This window comes from Pipistrellus hanaki, assembly GCF_964339955.1.
Source record: "Pipistrellus hanaki genome assembly, chromosome: 2".
Lineage (NCBI taxonomy): Eukaryota > Metazoa > Chordata > Mammalia > Chiroptera > Vespertilionidae > Pipistrellus > Pipistrellus hanaki.
The window spans coordinates 194,994,500-195,010,047 of record NC_140504.1 but is presented as its reverse complement, the minus strand read 5'-3'; the positions used below and the strand labels follow the sequence as shown (position 1 = coordinate 195,010,047).

General features: G+C 44.0%; 1 protein-coding gene across 2 annotated transcripts in view; it reads right to left on the bottom strand.

The window, feature by feature from the left end:
• Nucleotides 1-807: 807 nt before the first annotated feature.
• MTOR (mechanistic target of rapamycin kinase) overlaps nucleotides 808-15,548 on the bottom strand; it is a 103,518-nt gene continuing 88,777 nt past the window's right edge. For both annotated transcript variants that reach the window (XM_084875269.1, XM_084875270.1), the window contains exons 45-58: nucleotides 15,328-15,462; nucleotides 14,935-15,109; nucleotides 13,090-13,225; nucleotides 12,059-12,206; nucleotides 11,643-11,765; nucleotides 10,194-10,276; nucleotides 8,571-8,643; nucleotides 8,013-8,087; nucleotides 7,486-7,621; nucleotides 6,736-6,801; nucleotides 4,909-4,989; nucleotides 4,564-4,644; nucleotides 2,351-2,456; nucleotides 808-1,733 (exon numbers count right to left, since the gene is read on the bottom strand). In XM_084875269.1, the coding sequence (XP_084731395.1) occupies nucleotides 1,718-1,733; nucleotides 2,351-2,456; nucleotides 4,564-4,644; nucleotides 4,909-4,989; nucleotides 6,736-6,801; nucleotides 7,486-7,621; nucleotides 8,013-8,087; nucleotides 8,571-8,643; nucleotides 10,194-10,276; nucleotides 11,643-11,765; nucleotides 12,059-12,206; nucleotides 13,090-13,225; nucleotides 14,935-15,109; nucleotides 15,328-15,462 (1,434 nt within the window). In that variant the 3' untranslated portion in view covers nucleotides 808-1,717. The remainder of the gene's footprint in view (nucleotides 1,734-2,350; nucleotides 2,457-4,563; nucleotides 4,645-4,908; nucleotides 4,990-6,735; nucleotides 6,802-7,485; nucleotides 7,622-8,012; nucleotides 8,088-8,570; nucleotides 8,644-10,193; nucleotides 10,277-11,642; nucleotides 11,766-12,058; nucleotides 12,207-13,089; nucleotides 13,226-14,934; nucleotides 15,110-15,327; nucleotides 15,463-15,548) is intronic.

Below are 15,548 nucleotides of genomic sequence, written 5' to 3'. Positions count from 1 at the left end.
CACTGAAGCAGCTGTGCTGAACTATGAGGTTCAACTGTGTGAAACGGCCCTTTTATGTATCAACATGGCTCATACATGTAATCTAATATAACTCGTTATTTGCCATTTCTGCCCCTAGCCAGTTTTCTCAGTGGCTAGAGCATTGGTCTGCAGACTGAAGTGTCCCAGGTTTGATTCTAGTCAAAGGCCACACCTCTGTTACAGGCTCAACCCCCAGCGCTGGTCAGGATGCAGAGGCAGCCAATCGATGTGTCTCTCTCACATCGATGTTTCTCTCTTTCACCCCCTCATCTTCCACTTTCTTTAAAAACCAATGGAAAAATATCCCCTGGTGAGGATTAACAACAACAAAAATTTGCTATTTCTGCACCCGTTTTCTGCTGAGAATGTCCCCAGTTGCTTCCTCTGACAGTTCATGCTCATCCTTTAAGACCCTTGGCAAATGCACCCTTTCCATGCCCTTCATGGCTCACCGCCCAGTGCAATCAGTGAATTCAGAGCCCACCTGTAGCTCACACCCTCTACGTGGCTCCTCACCACTTAGCATGGTGGTTATGGTCCACTCCGGCCTGGTAAACAGCCTGAGGAAAGGGGCCAGGTCACGTAGATCTGGAGTCTTTCATAGTTCCTAGTACTAACAGCTTAATGAATGTTGGAGGAATAATTGCTTTCTTTATGAATAATTATAAATAAAAAGCCATTCATACAAAAAAACAAAGGAAAAAGCAAAAACAACAATAACAACAGCAAAAAGGGAAAAAGCAAAAAAAAAAAAAAAAAAAAGGAAAAACTAGTTATTCATACACGTTTTTAAAACTCTGATGTCATTTAATGGCACAAAAATTATTCTGATACAACATGGAGTCTAGACATGGTACACTTTATACTTTGTGCACTTAAATGTTTCTTTTGCTCATCATTTCCAACATGTTGGAGGTGAGGCCTCCCCTCTGTGCTCAGCACCTCCATGACATCACTTGTTTTCCAAGCCCCTGCTCTAAACACAGAGCATCAGACCTCACTAGACACACCCAGAACCGTGTGGGCCACTCCTCTGCACGGTGTCCCCTCTGTGCTTGTGCTCAGCCGAGGCCGCCAGCATTCTGAAGAAACCCCCATCCTAGTGGTCTGGGTCTTGGACTGAAGGGTTACATCGCAGCATCACAGGTGAGGCAGAAGACAGACCTTTCCCACCCATTTTGGTCCACCTTGCAAATGCTGTTGCTGGACCAGTGAGGTAATGGGATGGGTGAGTGAGGAAGTGGGCTCCTCCCACTTCCTTCCAGTCCAGAATCCTAGGACGCGTCCTCCTTGATCCGAAGGTTCTGGACTGCGCTGAGTTTGCCGTGTGCATGCTGACAGGAAAGAGTAGGCCACTCTGCTATCAGCAAACGCTTACGATGAGTTGTGAGTGAAGTCAAAACCCGTAATTCTTAAGTTATGATCTTCTGTTCCCCCAAATCAATGGCTTGATTTCTGTAGGATCACTGTCCTAGGAACCAAATCAAGCCTGTGTTTCAACAATATATTCTTCAACAGCAGCTAGAAAGTTGGTTAAACCAACTCTTAATATACAGTAGTTTTTTGTTTTTTTTCATTTACATTTTGAAATATTTAACAAAGCTGAACTTCTGACCACTGTGTCAGCTTAGTGGAAGCATATACCAAAGTACAAAAGGCTCAAGAGGAAATGCTGTGGGCACGTCTGGGCCTCCAATTACCAGAAAGGACACCTAAGAAGACAGAAAGAAAAGGAATATTTTAATAATTTGGGCTCTTCAAAGCTTTTCACAGATAACTGACAAAGGAAAGACCAAGGTCTGACGACCCCTGGGACAGTGCCTGAGATCTCCCACACTAATTGTGTAGGATGCGCTCATCTTTCCCAGCCAATGCTGAGCCGCCTGAGCTCCCAGGACACTTCCCTATCGCCCTCTCTCATCTCTCCCTTCAAGCGTGCCTCAGGCAATCCATCAGAGCAGACCCAAGTGGTCCTTGACGTTACAATCCCAGATCATAGATGTGTCTTTTCATCTTCTCTGTCACTCTCTGGTTTCTTTTTTCTTTGCCCTTCCTGTATCTCAGAACTGACAGCAAAAGTCCAAAAAGATCCCTCCACCCCATGAAAATAAGGAGGCCTCTTTTCTAAACCATGTTAAATGTACTTTTAACTTATTTTGGTGTTTGCCTTTCAAATATATATCCTTTTAAAAAAAATTTTCTTCTTTTTAGAGCAATAGCACACACAGTGAATACAACTGTTAAAGAGACATGAAACAATGATTACACTTCATGGGTATCCTGCAAGTCACATGTGCGACTGCGCATGTACTTAGAGACGCCTACTCACCAGCCAATGTAGCACTGGCAGAGGTTTTCGTGGGATGTGGCTTGTTTGATGAGCAGCTCCACTTGTGTTGGGACATCCAAAGTATCATCATGAGAGAAGTCCCGACCTAGGACAAGAGAAACGAGAACATTTAATCTGTCCCTGGTTTTCAACTCCTGTTGGGCTTAAATCTCCAGGCAGCCCGAATCAGTTTATCTTCATACAGGTGTACAAAGGCTGTACGAGAGCTGGATTTTAAATTCACCTCCACGTGACTTGAGCCTTTCCTCCCCCAGGACAGTTGCTTCCATTATAAACTCATAACCTCAAACCTCAAACAGGCACGTGACACTGCCTGGCCAGCTCATGCTGCTTCTTTGGCAACATGCCTTTCTGTGTCCATGATTATTCAAGTCCTCTATTCTCCCCAAATGTCCAGACCTCTCCTCTGGCTTCTCGCCCTCATCTCCTGAATTACTGTCCTCTCATCCCTGCACAGCCAAACTGCTCCAGTTTTGAACTTGTCTGCTTTCTTTGCTTCTCTCTCTCACTTCATGTTCTCTTCAATTGCTTCAGTCTCTCTGCCAGGCTCATCCCAGCTCTCAGAAGGTCACCGATGACTTGGAGCCACCTTTGAGCCCTCCGCATCATCAATACTTAAAAAAAAAAAAAAAAAAAAAAAAAAAAAAAAATATATATATATATATATATATATATATATATATATATATATATATATATTTTTTTTTTTTTTTTATTGATTTTTTACAGAGAGGAAGGGAGAGGGAGAGTTAGAAATATCCACGAGAGAGACATCGATCAGCTGCCTCCTGCACACCCCTCACAGGGGATGTGCCCATAATCAAGATACATGCCCTTGACCGGAATCGAACCTGGGACCCTTCAGTCCGCAGGCTGATGCGCCATCCACTGAGCCAAACCGGTTAGGGCCGCATCATCAATCCTTTTGATTCCATCTCCTAATAATGATCTTTTGAATTCATCCCCACTGCCACCACCCTAGTCTAATCAACTGTCTAGCTGGGATGGGTAGGGCGCTTCTCTCTCCCCTCTAATCTGTTCTCCATACACACACACACACACACACACACACACACACACACAGCCAGAGCAGGCATAGTATTTCACCCACCCAGGCCCTTCTCTCCCCTCCCACCCTCTTAAAAACCTTCAGTGCTTTCCCACTGCCCTTAGGATATACTATAAAAATGTAGGCTCCTGTAAGATCTGATCCTGGGCTACTCAGATCAAAGCATTTTGCACTGGGCTCCTCCCAGCTTCCTTTCTCTGGGGCAGTCAGACTAGCCCACTTTTGCTTTGGGCCTGCCTTCCTTTTCTCTCTCTCTCTCTCTCTCCCTCTCTCTCTCTCTGGGCCTCTTTTCTTGCCACACTCCCTCCCACCAGAACAATCTACCCTAATTGACTCCTCTCAGATTTTACCTCCTGGGCTGGTTTTGCTCAGGGAAGCTTTTCCTGAATCAGGTACTTAGACCGCGTTCCTCTGTCAATGGTAGTGGAGCCCAAGTCCCTTTCTTCCACTTAACACAGGACAGTTCCCCTTCAGAGCCGCGCCCCGCAGAGGCAGGGAACCTGTCCGTTTTGCCACTCTGTTTCCTCAGCACCCAGCTCTTGCAGGTACTCAGTAAATAATATACCCTGACTACTACTGCGTGCCAGGCCTAATGTTAATCACCGGGCACCCATGTCTCACTGGAGCTTCACCGTCTTCTGAGAGGCATTCTCATCATCTTCAGACCAAGAGACACACAGGAAGCGGGGAGCTGGGTCTTTAGCTTCCCCGACTCCCGCCCCATGTCACACTGTCTGGTCACTGTGACATGTCTCCTCTACAAAAGCACGCATTGCTCTCCTTCCAGAGTCTCCACTGGATTACAGCTACCAAAGGTCACATCGGCATGATCAGGTGGTCAGATTTGCTCTAATATCAGTCACGATAAAAAAATTTCTGAATTTGGCTGACTTTAAACCCAACATAACTTTACTTACCTCTGTTCAGCTGAGATTAACCACATTACTTGCAGTAAACTTATTAGAAAGAGAATCAGAGAGGGTTCTTAATTGATGGTTTCAGAGACACTCCAGTTGACAGCATGGTTTAGGCACCACCACCTCCAGAAAATGGGGGTGACCACCATTCCAGGAAAGTCGCTCGGAGTTCATGTCCTTGTAAGTAAACATGTCCACATACTCACCAGTGAGCTTATCTCGAACTCTGTTAATAATCTGAATAGCTTTCTTATTTAGGGCCTCTGGTTTGACCAGACCATCTCCAACTGGAATACACAAAAGTAGAAGTAACAGTAAGAATTGGATCATCACAACAGGTTCAACAAACGCCCCTGCTTTTCCCAAATGTGTTGAGCAATTCTTCCTCTGTGTCTCCTGCTGTTCTCAGAACATAATGAGAAATTCATGGAACCTTTTTTGCTCAAAGGCGGTTTTGTTGCTTCATCTCATTGACCCTTTTGTGGTAAAACATAGCTGCTATTTTCTTAATGAGCTAGTTATTGGCACAAGTCCTCAGAGGCTGGACTTACTGAAAGAATGGATAGATTCTGGCACTGTGGTCCCCGTTTTCTTGTGGGCTGGTTCCCCAAGTTCCACACCATCCAAAATTTCTAAGAGGAAAACAATCAATTAGCAGGAAATTTAAAAAGCCGTTGTTCTGCGGTATTAGCTCTAATTCTTCACACACTATATTCCTTCTGATCCTGGCCCTACCTACCTCTAAGGGGAAAAGAAGCATTATGTTATTCTTTATGTATTACAAAGCATGACTTTTCATGCATATAGCATTAATGAATTGTTCTGACATAGAGAATAGGAGTATGAGTCAAATACCTGATGACTTATTTGGTTCGACAGAAACTGGCAATTATAAAAAGAAAAGCAGTTTTCAATGGGTTACACATATGACTGAGGATTTTTTAAATTCTCAATATGTTAAGAGAGAAAGGGAGAGAGAAACATCGATGTGAGAGAGATACATTGATTGGTTGCCTTCCATATGGGCCCTGATTGGGGATTGAACAGTAACCTTCCATATGTGTCCTGACTGGGAATTGAACCAACAGCCTTTTGGTGTACAGGATGATGCTTCAATCAACTGAGCCACCCGGCCAGGGCTGAAGTATTATTCTTTGGAGGAACTTATACATATTCTCTGTCACTCTCTGGTTTCCTTTTTCTTTCAGAGTTCAATAAATCTCACATACTTTGGATGAGACCAGTCGCTTGCACAAGGTACCTCAGATCCCGTGTGTGACTTAGGTATTTAAGGATGCTCTCATGTGTCTAGGGTAGAGTCCACGCATGTGCAGAGATGTAACCCAGGACTCCAATTTCCTGCCCAGAACATCCTTTTCTCTTCTACCCATCTGGATTCCATCCGTTCAGTAAGTCTCAGCTTAAATGCCACCAACCCAAGAGCTCCCTTACCAACTGCAGTTCAGATTTGATTACTCTGCTAAGTCCACAGTCGTTCTATTCCAAACCAGATCATGTGGTACTTGATTACACAATGGGATTATTACTTAATATATATTTTCGCCAATTCTATAATGTGATTCTGAGCTTTAGAGCAATCTCTATGTCACATTCTTTTTGCATCCTTAAACATTATTTGGCTTAGCTAAGTAACTAGTTGCAAATGTTCCATAAATGACTGAAGAGAATATTTATGTTTTTTCACACCCCTAATAGTATTTCCCAAAATGTGAACTGTGTGATGTTAGATTTTATGAGGAAAGAAGGGATAGGCTGGGGTTTGGGGACAAGAGGAAGGCTAATCAAGGTTAAACCGCTTTCCTGTAAGATCTCTGAAGACTGTTCATGCACAAACCCTGTGGGGTTCTGGGCCTTGTGGGCATGACCTTCCCGGGGCCCTTTCTGTGGTCCACTCTCTTGGAAACAATGTTTCACATGGTTTCCTGGCTCCTGAGGCAGCAATGTGAGTTCACTTCTGCTGTCTCCATCTTCCCAATCCACACACTGCTAAAGGCATAATAAATACTAATATTCAGACACACCTTTGACTTTATTTCTGTAACTACATTAAGCTTGATCAAAATTTCTGAGTTTTAGGTACCACTCCATCCTGAGAGGCATTAAATAAAAAACATACACCAGGTGCTTGGTGCTCAGTAGGTATTTCTGTACATGTTACTGAAGTTAAATAAATGCCTCTGAGGTGAGGCTTTGGCAGTGATAGAATCTTCCTTCCCTTAGGGTGACTTCCTTCATATTCAGCATCCGTTCGCACCGTTAAGTCATGCCGCCCAATGGCAGTGGCGGAGCTCACCCTGTTCTAGAAACGCTCTGGATGGAAGGGGACAGAACGTGCAGTCTCCCACTGGGGCACCCACCTACTGACTGGCCAGCAGAGTAGGAATCTGTCCTTGTCCGGGACCGCTTGTTGCCTTTGGTATTTGCTAGAGGAAGAAGTAAAGGGACGGTTAAAAGGTGCTTCAGGCTTTGACTTGAAAGAAACTTGGTTGATGGGACATTTTCTTACAATCATAAAAATACGGTATTTCCAAAAGCTTTATCCTCTAAGCCAGAACCAAAGATGTATCACTCAGGAGTCGAGGGTGGATGTTAGCATGGATGTCCAATCCTGAGGGACTCTATTTCGTCAGGTTGGATTTAGATAATGTAAACCAGATCCTTTTAAGGTAAAAGCATGACTTAACCACAGTGATCAGACTCCTCTTGTTAGTAAACTCTTCTTGTGAATAAACTAAAAAGGTGGGAATGAAGGGCAGATGGGGATGTTGCTGACTCAAATCACAACTGTTTGCATTTCCTATCAAAATTCCAGTTTGTTACTCTATATGAAACCTAACCAAACAAAAAGCACAGAGGTATTTTATTTATACTGAAAAATATTTTAGTTAATATTCAAATTGGTGACTGGAGTTTTATGTTCTGGTTAATAAAAATACTTGAAATTCATTTCCGAACACCAGAGCTACTTTGGGAAATGTAATGCAATGGCTCAGTAACCTGGCTCAGGGTCCGGGCTGGAAGGGCCATAGGCGAGTGAAATGTACCGAGTCAAACACTCCTATTGGGAGGGTGCTGACTCCAGCCCCCGGGCACTTGCTAATACTCACTGTCCATCAGCCTCCAGTTCAGCAAGGGGTCGTAGACAAAGGCTTCCAGCACAGCCATGACGCTGTCCTTGTGTTCCCGAAGCACTTCCATCACCGTGTGGCATGTGATTCTATAGTTGCCATCCAGACCAGTAACCTGTACAAGGACCAGAGCCACTCACCACACAAGTCACTGACACTGGCCCCTTACGGCCTCAGGACCGAAAGTCAGACAGTCGAGAGGGTCCAACACCCCCACTGAGGAAGCAGACACAGGCCAATACCCAGGTATCAGGCTGGGAATGTCTTCAGTGAGGTCACAATTGTGATTCATATGAAACATTGTGATTCATGTGACATAAAGAACACAGGTAATGCTTTCATAGATTGATCATTTTTAACACAATGGAAAATACGAGAAAAAGACTACAAACATACTCCAGGCATTTGGGGGAACTAGTGAGCTCTAACAAGCAAGTCTGTTGTCAGAGAGGGTTGTAATTGTACTGCCCCTGATTCAAAGCAGCTTGTTACCAATATCTACTCACCTCCATAGCATTGGTCAACATTCTTGTCAGTCTAAACGGAATCTTCTCTGGGAATTTCTCTCTGGTCATAGCCACCTGCAGGATAATAAAGGGAAAAACCCAAGTCCAGTCGTTAGATAAAATTCTTTGGCTAATGCCAGGTAAATTGGGGGGGTGGGAGGAGAGGGGAGGTTTTCAATTAAGCACAGAAATGAAATAACTTAAGTTTAGTGAGGGGACTTATCACAGGGATTTAGAAGACAACTAAGGAGAAAAATGAGAGGGGAAAGAAGAAACAAAAAGAAAAAGTATGCATCACGCTCAGGCCTTGGACCGGCAGGCTGTGTGCTTGGACCGGCAGGCTGTGTGGAGGATGAGGGTCCTCCTTTCAAAGAGGCTCAGTGAGTGAGTGGCCCTTACCCCAAGGGCGGTTTGAATCCAAGGAAACCAGTATTAAAGAGCATGGATTTCATTTTTCAGACTGACATCCTAGCACCTTGGCAGGAGAGGCAGGGTGAGCTTGAGTTTGCCAAAGTGGTCAGAGGAGGGTGAAAACTGGCCACCCGGGAACATGCTCACCTCAAAGCAGTCCCCGAAGTCAATGTGCAGGATCTTCCCGCTCAGCCGGTCCAGCATCAGGTTGGATGGGTGTCTTTGAGAAACAGAAATAGAGACCGGGGGTGAGGGGAGGAGAGGGTCAAGAGAGCAACTCTGATAAATAAATCAACAAGTATGTGATACTCTAGGCCTGTGGTCGGCAAACTGCGGCTTGCGAGCCACATGTGGCTCTTCGGCTCCTCGAGTATGGCTTTTCCACAAAATACCACGGCCTAGGCAAGTCTATTTTGAAGAAGTGGTGTTAGAAGAAGTTTACGTTTAAAAAATTTGGCTCTCAAAAGAAATTTCAATCGTACTGTTGATATTTGGCTCTGTTGACTAATGAGTTTGCCGACCACTGCTCTAGGCCACAGGTTGGCAAAACACAGCTGTCAGGCCAAATCCAGGCCCCCACCTGTTTTTGTAAATAAAGTATTATTGGAACACTGTCATACTCAAAGTTTTGCTTCCAGATGCTTTTATGCTACAACAGCAGACATGAGCAATTGTGATAGAGATTGTATGGCCAACAAAGCCAAAAATATGATCTGGCTCTTTAAGAAAAAGTTTGCCAACCCCTGCCTTAGGCCTGAAACAGGATTTATCTGTGTGAATCACAAGCTGCCCACGATACCATGATAATCTAGTCTCAAGAAAAATCGTTGCTGGCAGCAGTGGCATCTCAGAGTGACAGGCTCTGTCATTACTGCTCAGGACCTATCACAGGGCCTTGTCACCCTGAGCCCACCCAGGCAGAACCACCTGAATTCTGTAAACAGGCATTCTGTGTGTTTTTTTGTTGTTTTTTTAAAAGTATTTATTATTTTGTGTGATAAAATTATCTTTACTCTCAAATAAGTGTATGAGACATGATCCCAGGAGAAAAAATAGTGGACATAAGAGAAGTAGTTTTTAAAAAAAATCTATTCAGTCAATTTCTGAACATTCCTTAACCACTCTTCCAGTCAGTACATTAAGATGAAATTTATGCCGAGACCGGTTTGGCTCAATGGATAGAGTGTCGGCTTGGGGACTGAAGGATCTCGGGTTCGATTCTGGTCAAGGGCATGTACCTTGGTTGCAGGCAAATCCCCAGTAGGGGGTGTGCAAGAGGCAGCTGATCAATGACTCTCATCGGTGTTTCTAACTCTCTATCTCCCTCCCTTCCTCTCTGTACAAAATCAATAAAAAAATAAAATAAAATAAAAAAGATGAAATTTATTATGAAGAAATATTGGCAGGATCTACTTTGGTTGGTTTTAATTACATAAATAGAATTATTTATCTGAACATACTGGTGATTGATAAATGTTTATTGAATCAATCAAATCAACTAGATTTAACATGGCTTTTTAATACATGAAACCAACCTATGCAGAAAGTAGTACCCTTGAACTATGATTTTCCTTCCCTTTAGTTTGATGTGTTGCTCGCAGGCATGGATAATAAATAGGAGACTAAAGTTGAGGCCGCAAAAAATGCCCAAAGTACAAAATACAAACATTTACCAAATGGTCAGAAATCTCATTGGAAAACAAAACAAAACCTTCCAAGACCACCACAATGGAGAAAGAAGACTTAAAGAAACAAAGTAAATTCACTCACCTATCTCCCAGGCCCAAAATATACCCAACCATGGACATGACAGCTAAAGAGCGGGTGTAATTGGTTCTTCGATCAAACCACACCTAGAACACAGGAGCACAAGTGAATCAGGCTCTGGAAACTGAATAGTTTCCACATAAGTATACATAATCAATTATTTGCTTATATCCTATCATAAGCAGTTAGAATGTAGAATGGAATAAAGATCCCAATCACAATTACAAAAAATAATAGATCATGCTCGGAATAAACTAAAAAATGTGCAGAAGTTAGATGAATAAGTAAATTAAACTCAGCTTAGAAATGTAAAGACTTGAATAAATGAAAATATCCATTTAAGGATATCCAATTAAGATTGTCAAGATATCTGCCCAAATTATTAGGTACGTTTAATGGAATTAAAAAAAAAACGTCAGTGGCACTTTTTTGGGGGACCTTGACAAAATGTTTCCAAAATGTATCTGGAAAATAGCCAATGAGAAGAGACTTGTATTAAGAGTAAGGTACTTGAGGAGAAACAGGCGGAAACATCAATGAGAGAGAATAGAAGCTCTAGGAAGAAATCCCAAGGCATATAGGAATTTAGTGTATAACAAAAAAGGGGCCTGGCTGGCATGGGTCAGTGGTTGAGCATCTACCTATGAACCAGGAGGTTATGGTTCAATTCCTGGTCAGGGCACATGCCGGGTTATGGGCTCAATCCCTAGTATGAGGCATAGAGGAGGCAGCCAATCAATGATTCTCTCTCATCATTGATGTTTCTATCCTCTCTCCCTTTTCCTTCCTTTCTGAAATTAATAAAAATATATTTAAGCGGAAAAAAAAATATTTTAAATAGGAGAAGGACGGGTTATATGGTAAATACTGTGGCTAGTCATCATAAGAAAATAAAATGTATATCGTAATGCTCAATTCCAAATTGGGTTAAAGATTTAAATGCAAAAACAAATCTTATAATTATTACGATATATGTAAAAAGATATAATCTTGAAGTGCAGAGGGCCTTTCCCACCTTTTTTTTTTATTAGGGTTTTTCTAAATATAAAGCCCAAGGCACAACTTTTAAATAATTAAAAATCTGGTTAATTTGTAACTTTAAAAATGCCTGTATATAAAAAATCAAACAAAATTCAAAACCAAGAAACATACCATTAACAAAACTAAAACAGCAAATAAACAGAAATTTATAACACGCATGAAAAAGATTTAATCACCTTAACATATAAAGAACTCAAATACTATCATAAGTAACAGGAGAAGCATTAAAGTGCTAAATCTTCATCTGCTAAAGTGCTCGGCTTACCCATTTAATCTTTGTAAGAGAGGATTACACATAATCTCCAGCTAATCATGACAAAATGCGCCCACAGGAGCACGCACAAACGAGAAAGCATCCTGACCAGATGGGTGTGCCAAGGAGCAGTGAGCGCATGGGGCCGAGTGCCGTACCTCGGAGCTGGGACTCTTCAGCCACAGCAGCTTGGCCAGGTCGTCCCCGGCTGTGTTGTTGACGGCGTGCTCAAACACCTCGACCTTCTGCATCAGGGTTAGGTGGTCGTAGTCCGGAGCCATCTGTATCAGGACACAAGCATTCTGAGAGAGCAGCCCAAGACAAGCAGCTTAAACCCAAGAAGAAATAAGGCTGAGGTCCGGGCAGAGCTGGGTTCCAATTTCACCACCACAGCCAAAAGGAGAAGTGAAATAAGAACGTTGCAAAGGGAAAAAATGGGAGGGGCCGCTCAAATCGGCTTTTCAGTGATGGACGTACAGAAGAGACAGAAAGAGAGCTTTGCATAGCCTTCCCCAACTGGTCAATTCTGCCGCAGAGGCGTTATAGGGCTGGGGCTGGCAGCCTCATCACATACCCGCAACATGATGCGATGCTCTATGTTGAGAAGGATCTTCTTTTTCTCCCTGTAGTCCCGGATGAGGGCGTGCAGGGTGTCACAGTGGGGGACCCAGCCGATGAGGCCCGAGTTGGTTGATAAAGGAATGACTGCGTATCTCTGGATGCTGGTGCCCACGGGAAAGCAGGGTTATTGTACAGTAAACAGAGTACGCCTCTGACCGCTCAAGGCACATGCAAACTAGTTTCACTGAACCCCTGCACAGGGCTGCTGTGAGGTGTGTGATGAGGGCATTGGCAAAGAATGAAGGCATCACCTAACGTGCCCTGACAGTGCAGAAGCTCAGCAGTCTCCCAACCAGCCTAGCAAACTCAGTGATTGAGGGGAAATTCAGTCATTATTTCTAGGCCTAAAATAACCTCTCACATGTTCCAGCTCAGCTTGGAAATGTAAATATTCATCATCTTAATAGAAAGAGGAGTAAGAGTACTGCGGATAGGAAAGGTCTGGCCGAGGTTGGAACCCCACCTTGGCTATACCACATCAAATTGGCAGAATCTCCAGTTTAATGATCACAAAGTGTCCCATTCTGGAGCCTTCAGAGGTTGTTAAAGACACTTCACATTCAAACACTAAAAATATGGAGGATTTGCCGAAACTGGTTTGGCTCAATGGATGGAATGTTGGCCTGTGGACTGAAGGGTCCAGGTTCGATTCCAGTCAAGGGCGTGTATGATACATTGGTTGCGGGCACATTCCCAATAGGGGATGTGCAAGAGGCAGCTGATAGATGTTTCTCTCTCATCGATGTTTCTAACTCTCTATCCCTCTCTCTTCCTCTCTGTAAAATATCAATAAAACATATTTTTTTAAAAAGTAAAAATATGGAGGATTTTTCTTTTTGTGTTTGATACCGTAGCTATCGATGGCTTCCTGTCAGGTATATATGTTTCTTATTTTTATTCACACAAGTACGTGACTACATGGGAGAGATGTAGGGAAAAACTAGCAGACTTCTCAAATCAGTGGCATCTCCATGCACCGAGCACCTGAGGTTCTTGCGCAGAGAGGTGGGGTCGTTGGCCAGAAGGGAGTTGACCAGGCCGAAGAGCTGCATCACGCGCTCGTCCTGCCGCAGGTCTTCGTGGCCCTTCAGCAGGAAAACAAACTCATGCCCGTTGCTGCCTGTGAGGAATCGCGGGAGCAGTTAGAGGAGATCAGAGGGTCTTAAACCTGTCAGGGGGTAGACCACCACTGTCCTCAAAAGATCCTGCAGACTGCAAATAAAACTCCCTAGTATCAATAAAAAGAACAGCCCTGCTTTTGATGCTCCCTCAATTGATGTTCAATTTAAAAAGAGCCAGACTGGTGTGGCTCAGTGGTTGAGCATCAACCTATGAACCAGGAGGTCATGGTTTGATTCTCAGTCAGGGCTCATGTCTGGGTTGTGGGATCCATTTCCAGTAGGGGGCGTGCAGGAGGTAGCTGATCAGTGATTCTCTCTCATCATTGATGTTTCTATTTCTTTCTTCCTCTCTGAAACCAATAAAAATATATTTAAAATAAAGAGCCCTAGCCAATTGGGCTCAGTGGATAGAGAGTAAACCTGTGGACTGAAAGGTCTCAGGTTCGATTCTGGTCAAGGGCACATACCTGGGTTGCAGGGTCCCTGGCAATTGTCGGGGTGCACGCAGGAAGCAACTAACTGATGTTTCTCTCTCACATCGATGTTTCTGTCTCTCCCTCCCCTTTCCACTCTCTCTAAAAAATCAATGGAAAAATATCCTCAGGTGAAGATTAACCAAAATTAATTACATTTAAAAAGCTCTGTCTTTAAGGACCAGGAATGATTCGTTTTATTGTATTTTAGAGAAACATTAATGTGAGAGATGCATCGATTGGTTGCCTCCTGTGTGAGCCCCAGCCGGGGATTACTAAACCTGTGACCTTCTGGTGCATGGGATGATGCTCCAACCAACTGAGCCATACTAGCCAGGGCAGGACCAGGAATGCTTCTGCAGAGAAATGGTCATTCTGAATGTTTCCCTTCCCAACACACTCTGGCCTTCTCTGTCCTGCTCTGACCCGAGAAGCCTGGCCTCTCCAGAATGTATCACCTGGGCTCCCCGTTGGACTTGGCCAATGAGGGCACGGGCAAGAGGTAAGAATGCAGGAAGAGACAGGTCAGGGTATTTGCCGAACACCCAGCCTGGCCACAGCTCTCGAAGCAGCTACGTCCCTCTACCCGGGCTATAGCTGCTGGTGGTAAAAGCCCTTGGTGGGTCTGGAGAGTGGGGGTAATAGCTTCTCACTGTTGGTCCTCTGCTCACACATCTGGAAACAGCTCCTTCATTAGGTCTCTCTAACTAAATATTGCGGGGAACCTGACTGACACATGTTTTAGTATTAGAAGATTCCCGACAGATAGCAAACCTCACTGTAAGGATTCATTCCTACTTGTTTGGATTTTACAGTCATTTCCCACAAAGACGGGCTGTGATGATAAAAACAAACAAACAAACAAACAATAGTCCAGAGCTCAGAGGCCTTCCTTCAATGTAGCCTGTCACATCCATACACCCAGAAGGCTCTGTCAGCCTCACCAGTCTCCCCCACCGCTGCCTCACAGTTCCACCATGCTGCAAACTCACAATGCCCCCACTTGGTTTTGTGCAGGATCATTATGCTTCACTTACACAAATGCAGCTTTATGAAGGACTACAAGTCCCAGGGCGGAAGGAATAAGGAGAAATCCATTTGTCCTCTATCCCCCTCACAGTAAACATGGGAGAGACAGAGCATGTGAAAGATCAGTGTGAACAGCAAGCAGTACTTTCCAAGATGGGGTAGGGGTTCAGCCAGGGTAGGAGGGAGTCGCACATAGTGGTCCTTACCCATAAGTGTCAACTTCCGGGGCCTCTGCTTGGATGTGATGACTTGCAAAGATGGTGCTATGGACTGAATGCGAATGATCGGCTGGTTGGGGTCATATGTTCCTGGCACAGCCAATTCAAGGTCCCGGCACATCAGAAGTTTTGGGGAAACATATTGCAGCTCTAAGGATGTGAGCTGTGAATAATTACCACAGGGATTAGTTTGCTGCCTCCAGGGAGGAACTAAAACGCAATTTAAGTATTTTTTAATGAATTGCTAATAGCAATGACTCGCCCCAAATCTGCAAGTACAAGTAAAAGCAGGTGCTTTGGGAGTAGCATTAGAACATTTGCAGATGGTAAAACAGAAAGGATCATAGTGACAGTAATCCTGCTAGAGCCTGAACATCCTACCTGAGGCAGCTGCTTTGAGATTCGTCTGAACACATGGTAATAGAGGTCCCAGGCTTGGGTGAGGTCCTTGACATTCCCTGATTTCATGTACTTCCTGCACCACTCTTGGGCCTCCATTAAATCTCGACCGTATGCCTGAGAGAAATGCAGGAGAAATTGGCAAATGGTCACAGGGGTTGAGTTAAGCCGCGGGCTAACTCCCAGCAGACAGCAGCGCCCCT